The sequence below is a fragment of the Rhinatrema bivittatum genome, chromosome 4 (assembly GCF_901001135.1).
Source record: "Rhinatrema bivittatum chromosome 4, aRhiBiv1.1, whole genome shotgun sequence".
Taxonomy (NCBI): Eukaryota; Metazoa; Chordata; class Amphibia; order Gymnophiona; family Rhinatrematidae; genus Rhinatrema; species Rhinatrema bivittatum.
This window is the reverse complement of record NC_042618.1, coordinates 355923544-355947713: the sequence shown is the minus strand read 5'-3', so window position 1 is coordinate 355947713 and position 24170 is coordinate 355923544. Positions and strand designations below refer to the sequence as shown.

Genomic DNA, 24170 nt, shown 5'->3' with positions numbered 1-24170 from the left:
CCCACTGGCACTACCTTCGCATCAAGGTGGATTCTTCCCACTACAAGCTACTTACATTTTCCTTTTTGAAAGCTCTGAGAGTCTTTACCTAACGCTTTACAGTGGTTGCTGAATGCCTCCATCTCCAGGGGTTCATGTTCTTTCCCATACCTGGACAATTGGCTAATCACAATGAACTCTCATGAATAAGCATTGCTTTCTCTACACAAAATGTTCCATTTCCTACAGAATTTGAAGTTTTTTGGTCAGAGGCACGCAGAATCATGGCCCCTCTACAAGGAAGCATTAAAGAATGGGGAGTGCACAACCAGAGATTGGCCTGTCCTACAAGCCACATCTTTCAGGAGCCTCCAATATGCTGTCAGATCATCTCAGCAGAGTATTACATCCACACGTGTGGTCTTTGCGACAAGTGACAACTGACCCACTATTCTTTTTAGGGCAGTGGTTCTCAACCCTGTCCTGGGGACCCCCCCAGCCAGTCGGGTTTTCAGGATACCCACAATGAATATGCATGAGAGAAAATTTGCATACACTGCCTCCATAACATGCACATTTTCTCATGCATATTCATTGTGGGTATCCAGAAAACCCGACTGGCTGGGGGGGTCCCCAGGACAGGGTTGAGAACCACTGTTTTAGGGGGTCGGCTGTCGATTGACCTGTTTGCAACAGAACAGAAAACTAGATCAATATTAACTCAGGTCTACCCAGTGATCAGGGTGGTTTCCTCCTTGATTAGGGGACAAGCCTAATGGGTGCTTTTCCACCACTACTACTAATTGCCAGGGCAGGGTAAAAGCTGCTCACTTGCTGCTTATAGGTCCAGTGTCGCCCAGACACACTGCATATCTTGTACAACTTTCCAGCAGTGCCCCATTATATCTGGGGACAGATCCTACATCATAAATTAAGAATGAAGGAATGGTCTATCATCCAGGTGTTTTGTACCTTAATCCAGTGGTTTGAATGTTGAATGTTCCGTGCTTGGACATCTCTTTATCTAGAGTTATCGAGAACATTTTGGCTCCAGCTAGTATGCCATCCACCAAAGAGTGCTATATCTTCAAATGGATTGGATATTCCAAATGGTATGGACATAACATCTTGGACCCATTTTATTGTGACCTCAAGCACTTGCTAACGTACTTCTCCATTTTGACTCAGACCATGCCTCATCACCCTTGAAAATACATCTCAACGTTCATGTACACATTAAACCCGTCTTTACTTATCCACTGTTATCTAGCTTTATAAAAGGCTTATGCTGCATTTAGCCCCTTGTACAAAAACTTCCCCTTCCATTGAACTTGAATGTTGACTGTTTTCAAATCATTGGACCGCCTTTCAAGCCACTACAGAGATTATCTTCAGTTCTTGACATAGAAAGTAGCGTTCCTCACTGCAGTTACCTCAGCTTCAAGTCAGAAACTCCAAGCTCATGTCCACTATATGTCATACATGCATTTTTTCTATGATTGGGTAGTCCTTCCCACTCACCTGAATTTTCTACCAAAGGTTGTCTTGGTTTTCCATATCAATTAATCCATTGTATTGTCTACTGTATTTCCAAGACCATGTGTCCATGAAGGAGAAAGAATCCCTTCATGCCTTATATTGTAAAAGAGTCATCATCTAGTATAAGAAAAGAGTTCAACTGCATCACCAGGCTTCACATCTATTTGTTGCATACGACTAATAGACTTGGCGTCAAAGTTGTCTACCATACATTGTCTGCCTGGATAGTGAGTGTGTTCAGCACTAGGGATGTGAATCGTGTCCTCGATCGTCTTAACGATCGATTTCGGCTGGGAGGGGGAGGGAATCGTATTGTTGCCATTGGGGGGGGTAAAATATCGTGAAAAATCGTTAAAAATCGAAAAACCGGCACATTAAAACCCCCTAAAACCCACCCCCGACCCTTTAAATTAAATCCCCCACCCTCCCGAACCCCCCCCCAAATAACTTAAATAACCTGCGGGTCCAGCGGCGGTCCGGAACGGCAGCGGTCCGGAACGGGCTCCTGCTCCTGAATCTTGTCGTCTTCAGCCGGCGCCATTTTCCAAAATGGCGCCGAAAAATGGCGGCGGCCATAGACGAAAAAGATTGGACGGCAGGAGGTCCTTCCGGACCCCCGCTGGACTTTTGGCAAGTCTCGTGGGGGTCAGGAGGCCCCCCACAAGCTGGCCAAAAGTTCCTGGAGGTCCAGCGGGGGTCAGGGAGCGATTTCCCGCCGCGAATCGTTTTCGTACGGAAAATGGCGCCGGCAGGAGATCGACTGCAGGAGGTCGTTCAGCGAGGCGCCGGAACCCTCGCTGAACGACCTCCTGCAGTCGATCTCCTGCCGGCGCCATTTTCCGTACGAAAACGATTCGCGGCGGGAAATCGCTCCCTGACCCCCGCTGGACCTCCAGGAACTTTTGGCCAGCTTGTGGGGGGCCTCCTGACCCCCACGAGACTTGCCAAAAGTCCAGCGGGGGTCCGGAAGGACCTCCTGCCGTCCAATCTTTTTCGTCTATGGCCGCCGCCATTTTTCGGCGCCATTTTGGAAAATGGCGCCGGCTGAAGACGACAAGATTCAGGAGCAGGAGCCCGTTCCGGACCGCTGCCGTTCCGGACCGCTGCCGTTCCGGACCGCTGCCGTTCCGGACCGCCGCTGGACCCGCAGGTTATTTAAGTTATTGGGGGGGGGGTTCGGGAGGGTGGGGGATTTAATTTAAAGGGTCGGGGGTGGGTTTTAGGGGGTTTTAGTGTGCCGGCTCACGATTCTAACGATTTATAACGATAAATCGTTAGAATCTGTATTGTATTGTGTTCCATAACGGTTTAAGACGATATTAAAATTATCGGACGATAATTTTAATCGTCCTAAAACGATTCACATCCCTATTCAGCACTGCTACACCTTACCAGGATTGCAGATCACAGTCTGGATTGGAAACAGGATGCTGGGCTTGATGGACCCTTGATCTGACCCAGTATGGCATGTTCTTATGTTGAAGTTCATCAGCTCAGAGCGCTGCCTTTTCCTGTTGCTCGTCTTAGGTTAGTACTCTCTTACTTTTACAAAACTGAAATTTGGTCATCAGTTCACACCTTTACATCCCTTACATCCCTTTGCTCTCTGAACAACCTCTCAAGGACTGACAATACCTTCTGATAAGCAGTTTTGCATAACCTATGCTCGCAGTAGTCTTCTTTTCACAGTGGAGTCTAAACTCTTAATGACAGCACACACAATGATCTTAAAATATAATCCCATAGCCTTCTAACATTCAATCTCCCCCCTTTGACAATCTCTCCTGCTTTCAAGCTACAGATGTCTCCTTTTATGATTTGAACTCAGATATTTCAGTGTACCTATCCTTTGTATATCTTGTTTTGTTTATACTACTATTATATACCAGTTCTCAGTTTATTGTTAAAATTAAATTTTAAATTTTTTAAATGTAACAGGTTGTTATAAATGTAAACCGGAGTGAAGGCAACTCTGCTATACCTCGGTATATAAAAAAAAAATGCTAAATAAATAAAAAAAATTGCTTATTCAGTAAATGCTCTGCTGCAGTCCTCAGCTTGGGACTCCCCACAGATCATGGCTAATTCAGTTTGCTTACTGATGGAAAAAGTAAATTCGCTTACTGTAAATAGTGTTTTTCATAGATAGCAAAATAAATTAGTCATGAGATGCCTGCCTGCCTCCCTGGAGAGTTGACTTCCTGGCTATATTTAGCTATGATATAAACTGAGGAAGCGCTCATGGGAACTCCTGCACATGCTTAGTAGAGCTCAAAGCTCTTCTAGCTAGGAGAGATGAGTCTGTTCAGTGCCGATAGATGACATTAGACCCAAATCATGGCTAATTTGTCCTATCTATGGAAAACAACTTTTATGGTAACCAAACTTGCTTTATCAGGTAAGAATTTCTCCTTCCTTTTCAGCGAGCCAGACCAGTCCAGATGTATGGGATGTACCCAAGCTTATCTTTCTACTGGGTGGGAAACTGCCGACTCTGCTCTCAAGACTTTCAACAAAAGGAAGCCCCTTTCCTGGCTCAGAGGTTGAGATGATATTGCTTCAGAGAAGTATGCAAGGAAGACTAGATCATCACTCTGCAAATCTCTAAAAGTTGACGCTAGGCTAAGTTCTGCCTGCACCCTGGTATAGTACACACTCAATTTCTTGGTAAGCAGTGTAATCCCTTGGATATGTAAGCCTCCTCTATCACTCTATCAAAGTCACTCTGCCTTTTTTAGAGCCACCATACAAAACAAAGTGATGCTTCGAGATTCTGAAACTGTTAGTGACCTGTAAATACCACAAAAGAACTCTCCTAACATCTAAACGATGAAGTTCAGTATACTCTTCTCCACCCAAGTACCTTTGAAAGGAAATGAGACATACTATCTGGCTAAAATAAAAAGGGCGAAACCACCTTAGGCAGGAATGAAGGAACCATGCAAATCTTTGCTGCTTCATCTGAAAACCCCCAAAATAGGGCTCCCTACACCATAGAGCCTGCAGCTCTGAAATTTGTGTGGTGGGAAGAGATTGCTACAAAAAAACACTACCCTAAGAGTAAGCAGCATAAGCAACACCTCTCTCAGAGGCTCAAATGGATGACCAACAGCAAATTCAGATTCCAGGCAGGTACTGACTCTCTCACCGCTACTTGCACCTTTAGGGAGTGAAGGATCAACCCTTATCCAACCTCCCTGCAGAAATTTTAAGATAGCCAGCATCGAAGCACCTCTCACTGAGTTCTTTGAAACCGAGCACCAAACCTCAATCAACTTCCAGACTCTCACATATGCCAACACTGTGGAAAGTTTCTTGTAACATAAAAAGGTATTTGCAACCTTCTGACAGATGTGTCCTCTCAAGGGCAAAGTCAAAAGACAAAACTGAGACTGATCTTTGTGAACCATTGGCCCCTGGGGTGAGTCAACAACAATAGCAGTTCTCACCAGATCAGCATATCAGGGACACCTTGGCCAATCAGAAGCTACAAGAAATATTAGCCTCCAATGCCTGGGAATCTTCTGCAAGACTGCCCTCCAGAGGCCATGGAGGGACCACCAAAAGAAGACCCTGAACCTTTTACCTTTCTTCTGCTGAAAAATCTTTGCCACCTATGCGTTGTTGCTGACTGCCATCAAGTCCAATGCTGGTTCTTCCCATTTGGATACAACCTGGAAGAATGCATCCTGGAGCACACTCTATTCTTTTAGGTCTAGTCTGCTGTGATTGAGGAAGTCTGCTTATACATTCTGTACTTCCACTGTTTGAGCGGCAGAGAGCCCTTTTACATGTTTCTCTGCCCAGTCTAACTGCAGATCTACCTCTTCTGCTACATGCCAACACATGGTCCTCTCTTGGGAAACCGCCATAGTATTGGCTGACAAGTTTGTGACTTTGAAGAATGGGAGCAAACTGAAGGAGTGCATTTCTTATCGCTCTGGTTCCCAACCGATTGATGGACCATTTGGTTTCTTTCAGATTCCAAGTGCCTTGAGCCACTAGCTTTTGACAATGAATGCCCCAGACCTAGAGACTAGTATACGAGGACACCTTTATCCAAACAGAAGATTCAAGATCCCACTTCCAGATTCTTGTGTACCAGCTACCAAAGCAAAATTTTCCTTGACTTATGTTGTCAGAGCCTCATGGAATACACCATGGAGGTGTACTTTGAGAGTAAGGCCCTCTGCAAGAATTTCACGTTCAACCTTCTCCAAGGAACTAAATCCAAGGCAACCACTATGGAACCCAATACTAAAGATAAATCCACATCATGGATCTCTGAATCCTCAATAAGCCATGCACCTACTTCTGCAGCTTCCAGATCCTTACATCTGTCAACAATCTGTCTTCTATGTCTAACAGAACCCCATGTATTCCAGTAATTGAGAGGATAATACGTTTCTTTTGTAGAAATTAGAAACCTAACCCATGTTCTTCAATAACTGCATCTCTCTGGCCATCACCGGTTCTCTTTCTTGGGCTGACTTCACTCATATCAATCAATCATCTAGACACGAATGCAACAAAATGCCTTCTCTACACAGGGCTGCTACCACCACCCTACCACAACCATCACTTTGGAGAAATATCTGGGAGCTGTGGCCAACCCAAAATGGACAGCCTGACACTTTAAGTGCCCCCACATCGCAGCAAAGATAATTCTGAAGCACTTCTTTTATTGGGAAATATAGATCTGCCTCTATAGGGATCTAATGACATTAAATATTCTCTTTGTTACACTGCTGCTAATACTGACTTCAGTCACCATCCTGAAGTGGAACACCTTCAGAGCCTTGTCAACCTGCTTCAAGTCCAGAATAGGGTGAAAGATATCCTCCTTACGTACCCCAAAGTAAATTGAGTACTGACCCTGACCCTCTGAGAGGATGGGATCAGAACCACCACCCTCATATGCAACAATTACAAAAGAATCATCTATATGGGTTTCTTTTCTGAATGGCGTAACAAGAGGAAACCATAAAGTGTCTGAAATAGGACAGGAAAACTCCAGAGCATAGCCATCCCTGATGATGCTTAAGACTCACTGATCCAAAGTAGTGTGGACCTACCTTCAGTAAAAAGCTAACAACCGCACATCTAACTTTTGTAGCAGAGAGGACTTTCAGATTCCTACTCCCCCCCCCCCCCCCCCCCCCCCCCCCCCCCCCCCCCCCCCCAAGACTTTATGCTTACCTTTCTCCTTGGAGTTCCGAAAGGTTAGACTGCTGGCCACCTGCCAGCATTCCATGCTTGGAATCTCTAAAGCAGTTCCTAGTCAGAGCTGGCCATGACATCCTCTAAGGCCTATTTTTGGCATTCTGGTAAGTTTTGATTCCCCCTATAATTTCACCAGCTTTTCTAGATCTTCTCCGAAATAATTTCCCTTGAAGGAACATTTGGACCACCTTATCTTGGAAATTGAATTTGCTGACCAGTTACATAACCAATGATAGACAACTACAGAGGAAGCCCGGACCAATTCATGAGGCATCCACCAAAAAAGGACATCCCAGTTCCATCTGAGCTGCATCCTCCATGACTGTGCCACCACATTCCAAGAACTTTCCTGTATGTGCTGAGACAAACACAATCCTGCCCTAGCAGCAATACAGCTGTATACAGCACCAAACCAGCAGCCTCGGATGACTGATTCAGCACAGCCTCTATCTTCCTATCCTTGAGGACAGAGCCCCTTTACACAGGAACAGAAGTCCTTCTAGTGGCAGCAGAAATGAGCATGCACCTTAGGAATTTTCTGTTTTCCCTTTCCTGAACCAGAAGTGGCACTTTTACCCCTTTAAAATTTATCTCTGGTGTATCCATTATATAGAGATAAGATCCTTAACTGATCTATGCCGCAGAAACACTTTGGATGGTTTCCTTAAACTCATTATATGGTCTTCTTTGGAGTTAAGACTTCTCTCCTTTTTCTTCCACTAGATTCACTGTTCTTATGGACAGTGAAATTATGAAAGCAAGTTCCTCTTCGTGAAATAATAGAACCATAGTTGAAATATTCTCTTCCCTGGGGGAGCATTTCTTCTTTTTCAACTTTCCCTCCCTGCCACTTACCCTTAAATTTTTAAGATCTAAAAACTGACAGAACCAAAACTGCAGGACATCCTCCCTTCCCAATCCTCCTCTCTTCTGCTGTGTATTCCCAGGGTTCCTGCAGGAGAGAATCCCAGAGCTGCATTCAGCCCTATTTAAAAAAAAAAAAAAAAAAAAGGCCTGCGGCAATCACTTCAGAACAACTTTGTGGAAATGAGAGGACAGGAATAGAAAGGAATCATATTTCCACATGAAGAAAAAGGAGCTGCTGCTTTTTGGCACTCCACCTGGAGGAGCCATCCACGTCTATCGGAAATCAGTATGAGGCCCTTGTTCTGAATTACTCCCTTCTCGGGGTTCCACTATAACTGCTGTTCCTGCCACGGCAGCAATCACACTGCTGGGAACAGCCTGCAGCTCCCCCTCTCTAGAACAGACTCTGCATGCTGCCCGCTCTCCCTTTTCCTCCCCATAAGATTTAAAGACTTCCCCTTCCATTGCATGAGGTGATCCACACATGCTGTAAATTAATGAGCACTTTTCATGCTCTTGAGGAGATGCCATCACTTCCTCCCCTACCTCAGTCCCTGACCAAACCCCCAAGAAAAAAAAAATCCTTACAACTTGCCCTCAGATGGCAAATTGTTCTGCTGGCTTCCACATTTTCTTTTCTTTTTTTTTTTTTAATGAGCTTTAACAACAAGCAGGAACCAGGCACAGTCACAGGACTCAGGAGAAGGGAGGAAAATACAATGGGGGAAGCCTTTTTTATTTTTTTGAGGAGACCGTGGGAGAGAAAACAATGGGGAGTGAAGAAGGGTAATTCCAATGGGAAAAACCCTGTTCCAGTAATTGGAAGCTCTCTGGTCCATTGCTGTGTTCAACCAAGGAATGAGAGTACAAAACTTTCACTTCAGGAGCTGCCCATCCAAATTTCTGTTTTCTTCACCTGGCCTAATTAGGTCTCGGCTCACAGCATGGGATATTTGCCTGCCATCTTCTGGAGATAAATACTGGCAGGCTGAGAGCCTATATAGGGTGATGTCAGCAAATCTGTTACTCTCTGCCACCAGCTGCTGGTTGGGAGGCATAAGCCTATGCATTTGGACTTCTTGGTTGGATGAAGAGGAAGCTTATTTTATTACACACTACTAAATGTATCTCAGAGCATGGAACATAAAAAAAATATATATATATATGCATATTTTAATATTCACAAAAAAATTAAAATAAAAAACAAGTCAGTTAAAATTGCATTTGAGTAGAAGAGTGTTAAGCTGTGTGTGTGGAGGTGGGATGTGGGGGGGGAGGCTGGCTGCAACACTGGAGAGGAGCTATGTGATTTTGTACAACACATATGCTCATGATACTCAGCATGGGAAAGCAGAGTTGCTTACGTGTAACAGGTGTTCTCCAAGGACAACAGGATGTTAGTCCTCACAATGGGTGACATCATCGGATGGAGCCCAGCACGGAAACGTTTTGTCAAAGTTTCTAGAAATTTTGACTGGCACACTGAGAATGCTCCTAAACATGTGTCCACATGGAGTCACTCTTCAGTCTTATAATAGAATTTGCAAATAAGGAAATAAAAAAAACCTGAGAGAAACCCAATTCTGCAGGGCAGCAGGCGGGATTCATGAGGACTCTCATCCTGCTGTCCTTGGAGAACGTTACAGGTAAGCAACTCTGCTTTCTCCAAGGACAAGCAGGATGGCAGTCCTCACACATTGGTGATTAACTAGCTTCCTCTCTGCGAGTGGATATAACCACGACCAAGAATACACTTTTCCAGGAAAGGTATTTCAGGTCGCAAGATTGCAACGGCTCAAACGGAGGTTTCATGAGTTGCGAGAGGACCATGTTGAGATCCCAGGAAACCGCTGGAGGGGCGAGTAGGAGGCTTCAGCTATAATAAGCCCTGCATGAATTGACCCCCAAATGGATGGGAAGAAATCACAGTACCATCCGTACCCTGACGGCACTGAGGTGAACTCTCACTGAAATGGTCTGCAGACTAGACTTAGAGAGGGACAACAGATAGTCCAAGAGTGAGGGCGGGGAAGGGGGGGGGGGGGGGGGCGGACGGACGAAAAAGGGTCCAGGCCACATCCCTCACACCAAGATGAAAACCTTTTCTACTTTAGCTTATAAGATTTTCTAGTGGATGGTTTTCTGAACTCCAGAATAACACGACACCCCATCCGAAAGGCTGAAGGCCTGCACAGTCACCTGGTCATAAAATCCAAGCCGTGAGAGCCAGGGCTTGTAGATTGGGGTGGCAGAGCCTGCCTTGGTCCTGGGTGATTAGATCCAGAGCTGTTCCCAATTGGATCAGAGGGCGTGAGGCCAGGTCCTGAATGGTCGGAAACCAGACCTGATGGGAGCCCTGATTCTGTTGTAACCTCTGGAGTGTTTTTGATATGAGAGGAAGGGGAGGGTAAGCGTAAAGCAGCCTGTTTTCCCAGTGAATTGAAAAGGCATCCGCCATCGATCTGCTGCTCCTCCGACCTAGGGAGCAGAAGCAGTGTACTTTCCTGTTTTCCGGGGAGGCGAAGAGGTCTATGTCTGGGGTCCCCCAGGAGTGAAAGATGTGGTTCGCTACCTCTTGCTTGAGGGACCATTTGTGAGGCCAGAATGCTCAGCTCAAGGCATCTGCTAGGCCAGTGGTTCTCAACCTTTCTAATGCCGTGACCCCGAAATACAGTTCCTCATGTTGCGGTGACCCCTTGCCCCGCCCTTGCCCCGCCCTCGCAGGGCGAGGGCGGGGTGAGGGTGGGGCTTTGGTCATATGGGGGCGGGGTTATGGATGGGGTTGGATTTTAGTGCATACTTATTTATTATGACATTTATAAACAGAACCACCATTCCTCATAAAACAATAAAATTAAGAAACATAAAGCATCAGTTATAATAGTAAAACCATACTAATAAAATAATATTTTAAAATTACTGATAAATAGAATTTCTATTAATTAAAATCATATACATTTTTATAATTTCCCACACACCAATAATATTTCAAAACAGCACATATATCAAATAACACACAATAATTAAAACTAATAAGGATTTTAAAAAGCCCCTGCTGTCCATACATGGGAGCTCTTGATTTCCAGTCACCCTGATATTGTCGAGGATTAGGAGGTTATCCTCTCTCTCTCACACATACACTCACATGTCCATTCTCTCTCACACATACACTGTCACATACTTACACATTCATGCTCTTATACCCACCATAACCTCTCACTCTCACAGACACTGATACACTCTCAGGGTGTAAGACACTCTCTTCCCCCCCCCACCCCCACTCACACACACACACACACTCTTACTCCCCTGGATTTTCTCATACACACTCATGCTCTCACTCTTACTGGCTCCCTCACAACCTCAGAGCCTCTCAGATAAAACTCTATGCAGCAGAAATAATGCTGAATGTTGAGAATTGTGTTATGCAGACTAATCTGGAAAATGCACTAATTTCTACATGAGTCATAATGAATCAGTCCTCAGCTGCAGGCATCAATTGATTATCCTGGCTCCCTTTATGTTTGCCAAATACAGTTCATGTGTAACAGCAATCCTAATTCTCCACCAGATCAAGCTGATTTCACATCCCACTTCATACTTTGTCACCTTCAGCTGAGTCAAACAATTAATCTAATTACTGCCACTGCTGCCACGTGGCTATTGGGGAGACACTGATTGCTGCTATTGGCACTGAAGCCCATTCTGCTGCCTCCTCTGTGCAGGCCCCGTGGGTTTCCACTTCCTCCATGTTGATCTCGTACATTGTGAGATCCGCCATGCAGAAAAAACTGAATTGGAAACTGCAACAAGCCAGAGTCTCTGTATGCAGTGTAACAAAGGAAAAAAGAAACATCACCCATCCTTATAAAACAAATCAAGAAATATAAAATCATCAGCAGTAAAACTGTACTAACAAAAAGAACATATTTCGAAACAGCTGATGAGTGGAATATCCAATAATTAAAAACTCATATAAAACATTTCCAGATACCAACAAAATATTTAAAAATAGCAGACATAAAGACCCAGTAATGAAAAATAATTATACAAAAATTTTTTTGCTCTGCATACCTGGGAACATTTGATATCCGACTTCTGCAAGTATTTTGCCTACGCCTTGTATATTCCTGTAAATAGTCCGTTGCAGTTTTTATTTATTGCTTTAATTCCTCCACCTCCTGCTCTTTGTATACTCCTCCTTGTTCGCCCTCCCTGTTCATTGTAATTTCTACCTTTAAAGTTACATTGTAAACCGGTATGATGTATGCATACTAATACCGGTATATAAAAGTTTTTAAATAAATAAATAAATATCCAGGTGTCCTGAGATTGTTCTGAATTAGCAGGAGGTGGGGTGGTTTGCTTGGAACTTTCTCCTCTCTCAGTCACATACCAGCGCTCTCTCTCACACTGGCTCTCAATGACACACCTATACACACATGCTCTCAGTACTCACATATACACATGTTTTTTCTCTCTCATATAGGCTCTTAATTACACATTTACACACATGCTATCTTTTCACGCTTACACACACACACACAGGCTTTCAATCACATAAATACATGCTGTCTTTTTCTCTCACACACAGACTCTCATTCACATGCTTACAAACATGTCCTCTCTTTCTCTCATTTACACACAGGCTCTCAATCACATACTCACATGCTCCGTCACCTAAATCAGCTCTCAATCACACACAGACACACATGATCTCTCTCTCTCATTTAAACACATGCTCTCAATCACATACTCACATGCTCCATCACCTAAACCAGCTGTCAATCAGACACAGACACACATGATCTCTCTCTTACTTATACACACAGGCTCTTAATCATACATACACATGATTTCTCTCACACACAAAGGATCTCAATCATACACACATACTCTTTCACACAAACTTACACATACAGGTTCCCAATGGTAAACTTACATTCATGCTCTCTCTCTCACAGGCAGGCTCTCACAGACATACTCTCTTTCACATACACAGGCTCTCAATCATTCACATACATGCAATCTCTCACTCACACACACAGGATCTCAAACACAAATGCTTGCTCGTTCATTCACTATCTCTCTCCCCCACCCCGGGAACTAGCAGCAGCAGCCTCCTCCCAACGCTAACCTCTTCATTTTCAGCCCTCGCGGAGGCGGAGTCCCATCGGCCGCGGTTGAAACTCCATTTTCCTCCGAGCCGCGCTGCAGTCTTCTTCCCGTCGGACACTAGCGTGGCCTCTTCTTCCCGCGCAGGCACCCGATGCTCTCCACTTCCTCTTCCGGGCCGCGGGAAGAAGAGAGCACGCCGGTGCCGCTGAGTCAGCGGCACCGGCGTGCTCTCTTCTTCCCGCGGCCCGGAAGAGGAAGTGGAGAGCATCGGGTGCCTGCGCGGGAAGACTCCCGCGCAGGCACCCGATGACTCCAGCACTGGCACCCGGCTGACTCCAGTCGTGCCCGGCGTGCTCTCTTCTCCTCCCCTCCCGCGGCCCGGAAGAGGAAGTGGAGAGCATCGGGTGCCTGCGTGGTCTCTTCTTCCCGCGCAGGCACCCGATGCTCTCCATTTCCTCTTCCGGACCGCGGGAGGGGGGGGGCGGGAAGAAGAGAGCACGCCCGGTGCCGCTGACTCCAGCTGTCCTGCCGTGTTCCGCCCGGGCTGACAGCAAAGGACTCACATGCTTGAAAGCGCGGCTCTCTTAATTTTACCGGGGCAGTGCCGCCCCCGGGAAGCTGGTGCCCTAGGCGACCGCCTAGTTCGCCTAGTGCTTCCGCCGGCCCTGTTTAGGCGACCCCTGCGTTTTGGTCGTTCGACCCCCGCCGGGGTCGTGACCCACAGGTTGAGAACCGCTGTGCTAGGCCGTTGTCCACCCCTGGGAGGTACAGTGCCCTGAGGGTGATGCCAATGTTGATGTCCCACGACCAAATGTCGACTGCCTCCTTTCAGAGGGAGAAGGGCCTGTTCCCCCGTTTGTTCAGATAACACATGGCTACCTGATTGTCAATTTGCACAAGTACCACCTTGTTCAGGAGCTGCTCTCGGAACACCTGTAGGGTGTACCGAATCACTCGCAGCTCTAAATCGTTGATTTGGAACTGCAATTCCTGTGCAGATCAAAGCTCCTGGGAGAGGAGGCCTGCAACATGTGCCCCCTACCCCGTCCGGGATGCGTCGGTGGTTAGGGTAGCCTGGGGCTGAGGGGTCCAAAAGGGGCATCCCTTCTCCAGATTTGAGGGGGTTGCCCACCAATGGAGAGAGCGCTGCAACAGTTTCGTGACCAGAACACGCAGGTCCTGAATAGCTTGACACCACTGGGAACGCAACGTCCATTGTGCTCTGTGCATGTGCAGCTGAGCCAGGGGGTAACATGCACAGTTGCTGTCATATGGCCCAACAAGTGAAGGAATTGGTGAGCCGAGACATGTGAGCAGTCTGAGATCTGTCAAGCAAGAGCTGCGAGGGTCTGTGCCCTGTCTCGAGGCAGAAAAGCTTTTGATTGGATGGTGTCCAGATGAGCTCCAATGAAGTTGTTATAATGAGGGATGGAGGTGGGATTTTGTGTAGTTTATCAGAAATCCCAAGGACTCCAGAATTTGGATTGTAATGCTCATGGCGTCCTGTGCCCCTTGTTGGGAGTTGCTTTTGACAAGCCAATCACCGAGGTACAGGAAAACGTGAATCCCCCGCCTTCAAAGATGGGCTCCGACAATTGCCAGACATTTGATGAAGACGTGAGGTGCGGACGCCAGGCCAAAGGGCAGCACTCAATACTGATAGTGGTTCCTGTCGACTAGGAATCGAAGGTACTGCCGTTCCTTCTGAAAGATGGGTATATGGGTGTATGCATCTTTTAGATTGAGGGAACAGAGCCAGTCTCCCGCTTTGAGAAGGGGGATCAGCATGCCCAGCAAAACCATTTTGAACTTTTCCTTTACCAAAAAACAGTTTAAGGCTCTCAAGTCCAGAATGGGTCAGAGGCCACCCGTTTTCATTTTGTGTCTAGAGTCCTATTCAGGTAGAAGTTGGAACGGCACCGATTCTGCCATGGCCTTCACAAACCCTGCGAAGGAGAGATCCTCCAGAGATTTCCTCTGTTCCTCTGGCGAAGGCTCGGAGGGAAGATAGGAAAATTAGTTCTTACCTGTTAATTTTCGTTCCTGTAGTACCACGGATCAGTCCAGACAGTGGGTTGAGCCTCCTTTCCAGCAGGTGGAGACAGACTAAAACTTGAAGGATGCCCTATATCAGGACAGAGCCTATCCTCTAACCCTTCAGTATAACGTTTGTCAAAGCATAAAACAAGAAACCCAAGAATAGGATCAAGCAAGTAACTATAAAGTTCAACTGAGCAAATATAGAATAATGTAGAAAAACATAGTATACCTATACGCTCTTGCATCGACTTGGTATAAGAAAACAACCAAGGCTTCCGGTGTAATTGCTCAGTAATCTTGCACAAAGAAAAACTAGGAAAATCTGCAGACCTGCAAGAAAATAAGCTTCGAGAGGACAGAAGACAGACAGGGAAGGGCGTCTGGACTGATCCGTGGTACTACAGGAACGAAAATTAACAGGTAAGAACTAATTTTCCTTTCCTGTACGCACCCGGATCAGTCCAGACAGTGGGATGTACCAAAGCTTCCCTAAACTGGGTGGGACCGAGACAGTCCCGCTCGAAGCACTTGCCGCCCAAAGGAACCGAACACCGGAGCGTGTACATCCAGACGGTAGTGCCGAGCAAAAGTGTGCAGAGACGTCCAAGTGGCGGCCCTGCAAATCTCCTGCGGGGAGACAGATTGACTCTCCGTCCAAGAAGTAGCCTGAGAACGCAGAGAATGGGCCTTCAGACCCTCAGGAAGCGGACGACCTTGACAAAGATACGCCGAGGAAATGGCTTCCTTCAACCACCACGCAATCGTGGTCTTAGAAGCCTGTTTACCGCGGTTGGGACCACTCCAAAGGACGAAGAGATGGTCCGAAACCCGGAAGTCATTGGTGACCTGGAGATAGCAAAGCAAGACTCGTTTTACATCTAGCCGACGGAGGTCGCCACCAGCCGTACCCGCAATCTCCTCCGGAGAGAACACTGGGAGTTCGACTGACTGGTTGACAAGAAAAGCGGAGACAACCTTAGGCAAGAAGGAAGGAACCGTCCTGAGAAAAACCCCGGAATCCGAGAAACGCAAGAAGGGCTCCTGACATGACAGCGCCTGAAGCTCGGAAATGCGGCGAGCAGAGGAAATAGAGACCAGAAAGACAGCTTTGAGAGTAAGATCCTTGAGCGTAGCGTGGCGAAGAGGCTCAAAGGGAGCCGCACAGAGAGCACGAAGGACCAGGTTGAGACTCCACGACGGACACGTGGCCCGAGAGGGGGGGCGGAGGTGTCTGACGCCCCTCAGGAAACGAATCATGTCCGGGTGAGCCGCTAAGGCATGACCGTCCACCCGACCCAGGAGAGAGCCGAGCGCAGAGACTTGAATGCGTAGAGAACTGAAGGAGAGGCCCTTAGAGAGACCCTTCTGAAGAAAAGGAAGAACCAAAGGGATCGAGGCGGAGCGCGCCGGGACACCCGCCTCCGTACACGCGGACTCAAAAACCTTCCAGATGCGCACATAGGCCAGAGAAGTCGACTGCTTCCGGGCTCGCAGTAGGGTAGAGATGACCTCCTCCCTGTAACCTTTGCGCCTCAGGCGACGCCGTTCAAAAGCCAGGCCGCTAGACAGAAGCGATCGGCCTGGTCGAAAAATACAGGACCCTGCCGGAGGAGGACGAGGAAGATGACCGAGGCGCAGGGGCCCGTCCACCGCTAGATTGATGAGATCTGCGAACCACGGCCTTCGCGGCCACTCGGGAGCGACGAGAATCACCGGACCCCGGTGGAGCTCGATTCTCCTGAGGATTTTCCCCACCAGAGGCCACGGGGGAAACACGTACAGAAGGACGTCCGCTGGCCAAGGCAGAGCCAGAGCATCCACGCCCTCTGCGCCATGCTCCCTCCAGCGGCTGAAGAACCGATTGGCCTTGGCATTGCGCAGAGTCGCCATTAGATCGAGGTGAGGGGGACCCCACCTGTCCACTATCAGAGCCATGGCCGCGTCCGAGAGTTCCCACTCTCCCGGATCGAGCGACTGCCGGCTGAGGAAGTTGGCTTGAACATTGTCTTTGCCTGCGATGTGAGAGGCCGCAAGGCACAGTAGGTGACGCTCCACCCATTCGAGGAGACGGCTGGCTTCTAAGGCTACCAGTGGACTGCGAGTGCCCCCTTGGCGATTGATGTAGGAGACTGTGGTGGAGTTGTCGGACAGGACTCGTACCGCCTTGCCGCGGACCAGGGGAAGGAATTCCTGAAGAGCCAGGCAGACCGCCAAAGTTTCCAGTCGATTGATGTGCCAGCATGACTGAGTCTGCGACCAAGTTCCCTGGGTGGACTGAGAAAGGCAGACCGCACCCCAGCCCAACAGGCTGGCGTCCGTGGTCACTATCGTCCACTGTGGGGCTTGAAGAGGCATCCCTTGCAGAAGATGAGGAAGAGACAGCCACCACTGTAATTTGTCGGCAGTAGAATCCAAGAACGGAAGGACTACGTGGAACTGCTAAGCCACTGGTTGCCAACGGGACAGCAAAGCTTTCTGCAACGGACGCATATGAGCAAAGGCCCAGGGGACAAGGTCGATGGTAGAAGCCATGGATCCCAGGACTTGGAGATAATCCCAGGCTGTGGGAGAAGGTAGCGCAATCAGATTCCGGACCTGATCGATCAGCTTGAGGGCGCCCGCCCGTGGCAAGAAAACCTTGCCTACTCGGGTGTCGAAGTGAGCTCCCAGAAATTCCAACTCCTGGGAGGGCTGAAGCTTGCTCTTGGAAAAGTTCACTATCCACCTGAGGGAGGCAAGGAGCTCCAAGATGCGATCCACCGCCCGCTGGCAAGAGGTCTCCAACTTGGCCCGAATGAGCCAATCATCCAGATAGGGATGAACGAGAATCCCCTCCCGGTGCAAGGCGGTTGCGAGGCCGAAGGGGAGAGCTCAAAACTGAAAGTCCTGGTTGAGAATGTGGAATCGGAGATACGTCTGGTAGTTGCGGTGAATGGGAATATGAAAATATGCTTCTGCGAGATTGAGGGAAGCAAGGAACTCTCTGGGACGGACCGCCGCAATGACCGCCCGCAGGGTTTCCATGCGGAAGTGGGGGATCTTGAGGGCCCGGTTGACCCTCTTGAGGTCCAGGATGGGGCGGAAGGACCCGTCCTTTTTGGGCACGGTGAAGTAAATAGAATACTGGCCGGCCCCAAGCTCCCTCTCCGGGACTGGGACCACTGCCCCCAGATCCAGAAGTTTGGAGAGAGTCTGGACCACCGCGTCCCTCTTGGCCCGTCCGCAAGGCGAGAAAAGAAAGAGATCCGGCAGGTCCCTGACGAGCTTGAAAGCGTACCCGTCTTTGATAATGTTGAGGACCCACTGATCCGACGTGATCTTGACCCATTCCTCGAAGAACAGGGAGAGGCGGCCACCGAGGTAAGGGACCGAGGAATGGGTCAGCTGAACTTCATTGAGCGGCAGGTTTGGTGGTGGCACGCACGGGCTGGCCCTCGCGAAAGGGCCGCCTGCCATGAAAGGACTGCGACCAGGACTGAGCACGAGCAGACCCCCTCGCAGAACCGCCCCGCCCCGCCCTCGAGAAGCGAAGCAACGCTGGCCCCTGAAGCGAGAGCGGGAGGACGCGAAGGATCAGGAAGACTTATAGCGGTCCGCTGGAAGCTTATGGACCTTGTTGTCAGCCAAGGAGTCCATAAGCTTCTCGAGATCCTCGCCAAAGAGCATCTTACCTTTGAAGGGCAGCGTGCCCAGCCGAGTCTTCGAGGACTGATCAGCCGACCAATGGCGTAGCCAAAGGAACCTCCGGGCAGCGACTGCCGAAACCATCGCCTTCGCCTGCACACGGACCAGATTGTAGAGGGCGTCCGATACATAGGCGGTTACCGCCTCCAGACGTTCGGCTTGTTCTGCCTCACCTGGCGGAAGATCCCGGGCGCAGAGTAACTGTTGAACCCACTGAAGGCCCGCCCACATCATGAGGCTGCTACAGCAAGACGCTCAGACCCCGAGGGCCAGAACATCGAAGATGTGCTTCAGGTGAGCCTCCAACTTACGATCTTGTGGAAGGCCGTGGAACCTTCCACCGGGATCGTGGTGTGCTTGGCCACCGCAGAGACATAGGAATCTACCGAGGGATATCGCAGCAGCTCCAAGCCCTCTTCCGGGAGGGGATAGAGCTTATCCATCGCACGCCCCACCCGGAGCGAACCCTCAGGAGCCTCCCATTCCCGAAGCATAAGGAGCTTGAGCATGGGGTGGAAGGGAAAGGCCGAGGCCGGAGCCCCCCCAGAACCGGGTTCATATCCTTAGGGAGCGAGGCCATGAGATTATCCACGGAGGGACTTTCCAGACCCAGCTCTTGCAACACAAAGGGAAGGAGGGGCTCTAATTCCTCCTTACGAAAAAGACGAAGGGCTCTGGGGTCATCCCCCTTTGGGGGGGGGGGGCATCCGCCGAATCCGAGGAAGCAACGGGGTCCGAGGACTCGGGAGACACCAGGGGGGAGGAGGGGGGGGGGGCACCCCCGGGACCACCCGCACCCGAACTGGTCCCTGGGGCTCCGCAGCCGGTCCAGCGGTCAACGGCGCTGAGCGAGGGATTTTTGGTGGGGGGGAGTTAGGGGGGGCTTTCGTCCTGCTCATGCAAGCTAGCTAAGTAAGATTTGTGCATGAGGAGGACGAAATCCGCTGAAAAAGGGAGCCTGGATTTGCCGGGGGGGGGGGGGGGGTGAGGGAAGGTCAGGACCCCCCTCCTGGGAACCCGTGGGGGCCAAATCGGGGGTTAAATCAAAAAAATCTGGCCCCCCAGCCCCAGAGAGCACTGAAATCGGCTCCGATGAAAAATCCAAGATGGCGGCCGTTCCCGGGCTCTGCCGACCCGGGAAAGGCCTGGCCATGCCGGGAGAAGTGGAGCCCCGGGCTAAATTTGCTTGTCCTGCCGAGGAGGGACCTTCCCCTCCCGGCAGGCAAGCATTGCAGAGGCCCTGATGCGAAAAACGCGAAGAAGGCAGCCCACAAGAAAGGCAGGCTGCCTGCCCGGGACCTAGCTAAGCCGCGGCTGAAGAAAAAAAAGCTGAAAAAAAGCTTGATTGACAGCCTGCACAGCACAAGAGAGCAGGAGGGAAACCTGCTGCCTTCTGCTTGTCTGGCTGCCGGTTCTAGTCCTACTCTGACCAGAAAAAAAGGAAAAAAGCTGGTCAACTGCTGCCAATAAGTTAGAGGTAGGTGAGTACCTGCAACTTTTTTTTTTTTTTTTTTAAAGTTTGAAACTAATGTTTTTTTACTGAGCGCAGCAGTGGGTTCAAAACCCTCTCAGCAGCTAAATGGGGGGGGGAACGAGGCCCAGAGAGCGTCGGTCCCCACACCTGGAAGCGTCCACGGACTCAGGCTATGCAGGGAACCCCCTCCTGCAAAAGGGGCAAAGCCCCCCTGAGCCGGGCAAGAGCTGGGAGACGGCACCGTCTCCCACACAGAAACAGGAAAAATCACTAAAAAGAAGGCAAAATTCCCTTCTAGTCTGTCTTTTTTTTTTTTTTTTTTGACAAGGATACTTGCTTGAGCCTAGCAAAAGAAGAAGAAAAAGGCTGACTAGCCTACAGCAGAGAATCGAAGGGGAGATGCTGCACCTGCTGGAGACAGACGAATACTGAAGGGTTAGAGGATAGGCTCTGTCCTGATATAGGGCATCCTTCAAGCTTTAGTCTGTCTCCACCTGCTGGAAAGGAGGCTCAACCCACTGTCTGAACTGATCCGGGTACGTACAGGAACCTCTGATTCCTCAGTTGACGATACGGACGCCTCCCCTTCCACAGGGTCATAAGGGGCCTCTCCCTCACTGCAATCTCCAGGAGTTGCGGTGGCTGGGAGACCCAGCTGCGTTCGGGGTGCGGGCCTCGAGGTTGCAGGAACGCAGACAGATCTGCTGGCGTTGGTGGGATCGGCGGCACCGGTGGAACTGATCCCAATGGCCCTGGGAGATCTGGAAAGTGGCGAAGCACTGCGCGTCTCCGAGCCGTCATCAAATCCGATGGCCCTTCCTCCTGGGAGGAGTTGCTTACCGGTATGAGGGCCGGTGGCAGCGGTGCTCCTGTTGGCTGCAAAGAGGCTTGGGGCACCAGAGCCAGCTGCATTGGTAAGACCAGCAGCATATCAAGCTTCTCCAGTAAGGGTACAAGCACCAGAGTAGGTGCTTGCAGCGGTGGCTTTCCTGGTAGAACCAGAGGCTTGAAGCCCTGCAGGGCCCGGCTGACTGCCAATCGCATGCGCCTCTCTAACTCCTCATCAAAAGCAGCCGATGACGACTGTATGAGGAGGAAGGGGCAGAATCAGGACATCCCCGGAGAGCTGGGGGGCACCGATTCCTCCACTGGTGTCAGTGGCGGCCACCAAGAGGCTTCAGTGGGACCAGAGAGAATCATTTCCTCTGCCCAGGACTGCTTTGGAGGAGGCCCTGATGTTTATGCCTGTCTGTGGTCCGGCTTCGATAACTATGAGCGGTGATGATGTTTTTTTTGATCACTCTTGTTGGTCACTAGTTTCTTCCCGGGACCGAGAGAGATGAAGAGGAACTTGATCATGAACAGGATGACAGAGACTAGGGTCTGTCTCCTACTCCTAAATCGTGTCCGGGGAGCAGTTGCAGTGGCAAACTTGAAGGAGTTGAAATTTGAACCTTCTAAGCAAGAGAGGTGGAGGTTCCTGATGCTGATGAGTGATCCAGTCCTTTGGATCCAAATAATTTCTCCATCTTATCGAGATGTGCCCAATGGCCCTTTGGGGTCATCTGGGCACAAAGGTCGCAACCATGGATGTTGTGGGACGCCCCCAGGCAAAGGACACAGACCTCATAGGGGTCTGTGATGGACATAGTCCGGGGGCATCAGCAGAAGCTGGCGGACACCATCGGAAAAAGTACAAGTCGCACTTTTGATGGTTGGCGGCCACCGGGAGATGGAATCGTTGGCGATTGACCGCAAAGCACGAATCTTGCCAGGATGCAGAGAAAGGAGCAGACGAAAAATTGGAGGGACCCTAAACGACGTGGGAAGCAAAAATTTGAGAAAAAGTGTGAAAAAAGGTGTGAACTCACAAACTGCGAGGCAGCTTCGCAGAAAGGAAGAGACAACCCATGTGGATGCATGGTTAGCAGCATGCTGGGTATGCTCACTTTACAAAGGTTTTCTGTGCCAGGCTCCATCCGATGATGACACCAATGTGTGAGGACTACCATCCTGCTTGTCCTTGGAGAAATATTCTGCTGGTATATGCTTGTTATAAACTATTTCAGTAGATTATATTGATGCCCTCATGAAAGCCACCAGAGAAATCACAAGACCTACCAAACATCAAAATGACTTCTAAATCACATTGTGGTCAGTTTTGTATAAGGATGTTCAAAAGCATTTAGCTAGCTAACTCACAGGCCAATACAGTAAGGAGCGGTAGGAAGAGCTGCGTTAGTGCTGGGCGCACCAGCGTTTGCTGCACACACAGTCCGGCTCACCTACCGCTCGATACTGTATTTAAATAGCTTGCAAATGCAAGCCACGTCCAAGAAGCGTCCGTGAAGCGTTGGCCTGCGTAACCCATTTTACTGTATAAGCGCTTTATACAGCGCCTATACAGTATCCTGGGTGCGCTGGTACCTGTCATTTCAAATGACATTTGAAATGACAGACACCAGGAAATGGATCCCAACTTTAACCAAAGAAAACCTAAAATCCCCTCCTCCCGAAGCGATTCGACATGTAAAATATGTAAAACCTAAAATCCCCTCCTCCCGAAGCGATTAGACATGTAAAATATGTAAAACCTAAAATCCCCTCCTCCCGAAGCGACTCGACATGTAAAATATGTAAAACCTAAAATCCCCTCCTCCCGAAGCGACTCGACATGTAAAATATGTAAAAACCTAAAACTCCCTCCTCCCGAAGCAACTCGACATGTAAAATATGTGAATAAGTGTAACCAACTTACTTTTTGTTTCTTTTTCAGCCCTTTCAGCCTTCTCTGCCATTCTCCGGAGGGGACAGCCAGCGGCGAAAGCGGCTTCCAGCGGCCCCCGCCGACGAAGACGGACGAACGCATGCCCGTAGTGCATGGGCGCTCAAGCCAATGAAAGCACATGGACGGGCGTGCGTGACGTACGCCGTGACGTCATGCACGCGCGTTCATGTGCTTTCATTGGCTTGAGCGCCCGTCAATTTGGGCGCTCTAGTCAGCGAAGCGCATGATATTTGGGCACCTACCCAGCTAAATGCAGGGTGTTCTGGGGGTGTTAACTAGGAGGAGTTGAGTTAACAGGCTAACTCCAATATCCAGTTAACTAGATAATTTAGCCGGCTAAGTCTGGTTGGACCAAAGACCTGCCCTAAATTTAACTGGCTATAGTTAGCCGGCTAACTTTAAGATAGCTGGCTATATTCAATAGATAAATGTATCTGGCTAACTTTGCTGTCCAGTCAGTGTCTAAATATGGGCCTCTAAATGTTTAAAATCTTTGCCAATTGCTGTTTTTTGCTTTTTCTGATTTTTTTTTTTTTTTTTAATATGGCTTTCTTTTAGATTTTTGCAGTGGTGTCCAAGATTCCTGAAGCTGATTTTTATATCTTAGAGAAACCTGGAATTTCAGCTCAACATGTCAACCTGTTCCCTGTAACATTACATCTGCGAACTGTGGAAGCCATGTTGTATGTATTATTGGATGTAACCTTCATGAAAGATGGCCAACACCGCGTGCTAAGCATGGTGCGAAATGCAGTAGGGAAACACTTTGACTTGATGGTAGGAGATGCCCGGACAAGTGGCTTAGATCTTGTAAAGCAATTTCTTTTGGAATCTGTTACTCAATCCCAGCCCAAGGTCTCTTTTCCACGGGACATGCTGCTACAGTACAGAAAGTGGTTTCAGACAGGGACATGGAACAGAGAAGAGGAGATGGGTGATGCTTTGCTTCAGGCCATTGCTTTCTATGAGCTGGTAGTTTAACAGTCTCTGAGTATTTTGTTTCATGTATTTACACTGTAGATTTTAATTAAATTAAATTCCCCCAAAAAAGAAAATGGATTTGCAAATGTGTAAAATACCAATGACACTTAAGAATGATAGCATAATGCTATGGTGCTTATATTTGCTACTTGTCCTCTCAGGAAATATGTTTAAAACAAAGCTAAAGTTAACATACTTCTCGTGTGCACTAAGCTAAGTAACTGATTTAGTTCTATAATAGAAAAAATAAAATCTGGGTTAGATAAGTATGTGTAATATAGCCATCAATTTCATTTATTCTTTTCACTTCATTTACAATTTTGCTTTTTCTTTCTTGACAAATCAAATATGGAGAGTAAATTGTGTATCTATCTATCTATCTCACTATACACATATATTGTGATTAAGTAGTAGAAGGATACAATCTAAACCAGGTTCAGCTACTTGGTCACTCTTCTATTATCCCATTGAACCTTT

The 24170-nt window shown here is 48.6% G+C and overlaps 1 protein-coding gene across 1 annotated transcript in view; it reads left to right on the top strand.

Moving 5' to 3' along the window:
* Positions 1 to 23959, top strand: part of TEFM (transcription elongation factor, mitochondrial) — a 63864-nt gene extending 39905 nt beyond the window's left edge. The window contains exon 4 of the mRNA XM_029600714.1: positions 23271 to 23959. Within this exon, the coding sequence (XP_029456574.1) occupies positions 23271 to 23693 (423 nt within the window). The 3' untranslated portion in view covers positions 23694 to 23959. The remainder of the gene's footprint in view (positions 1 to 23270) is intronic.
* The last annotated feature ends 211 nt before the right edge of the window (positions 23960 to 24170 follow it).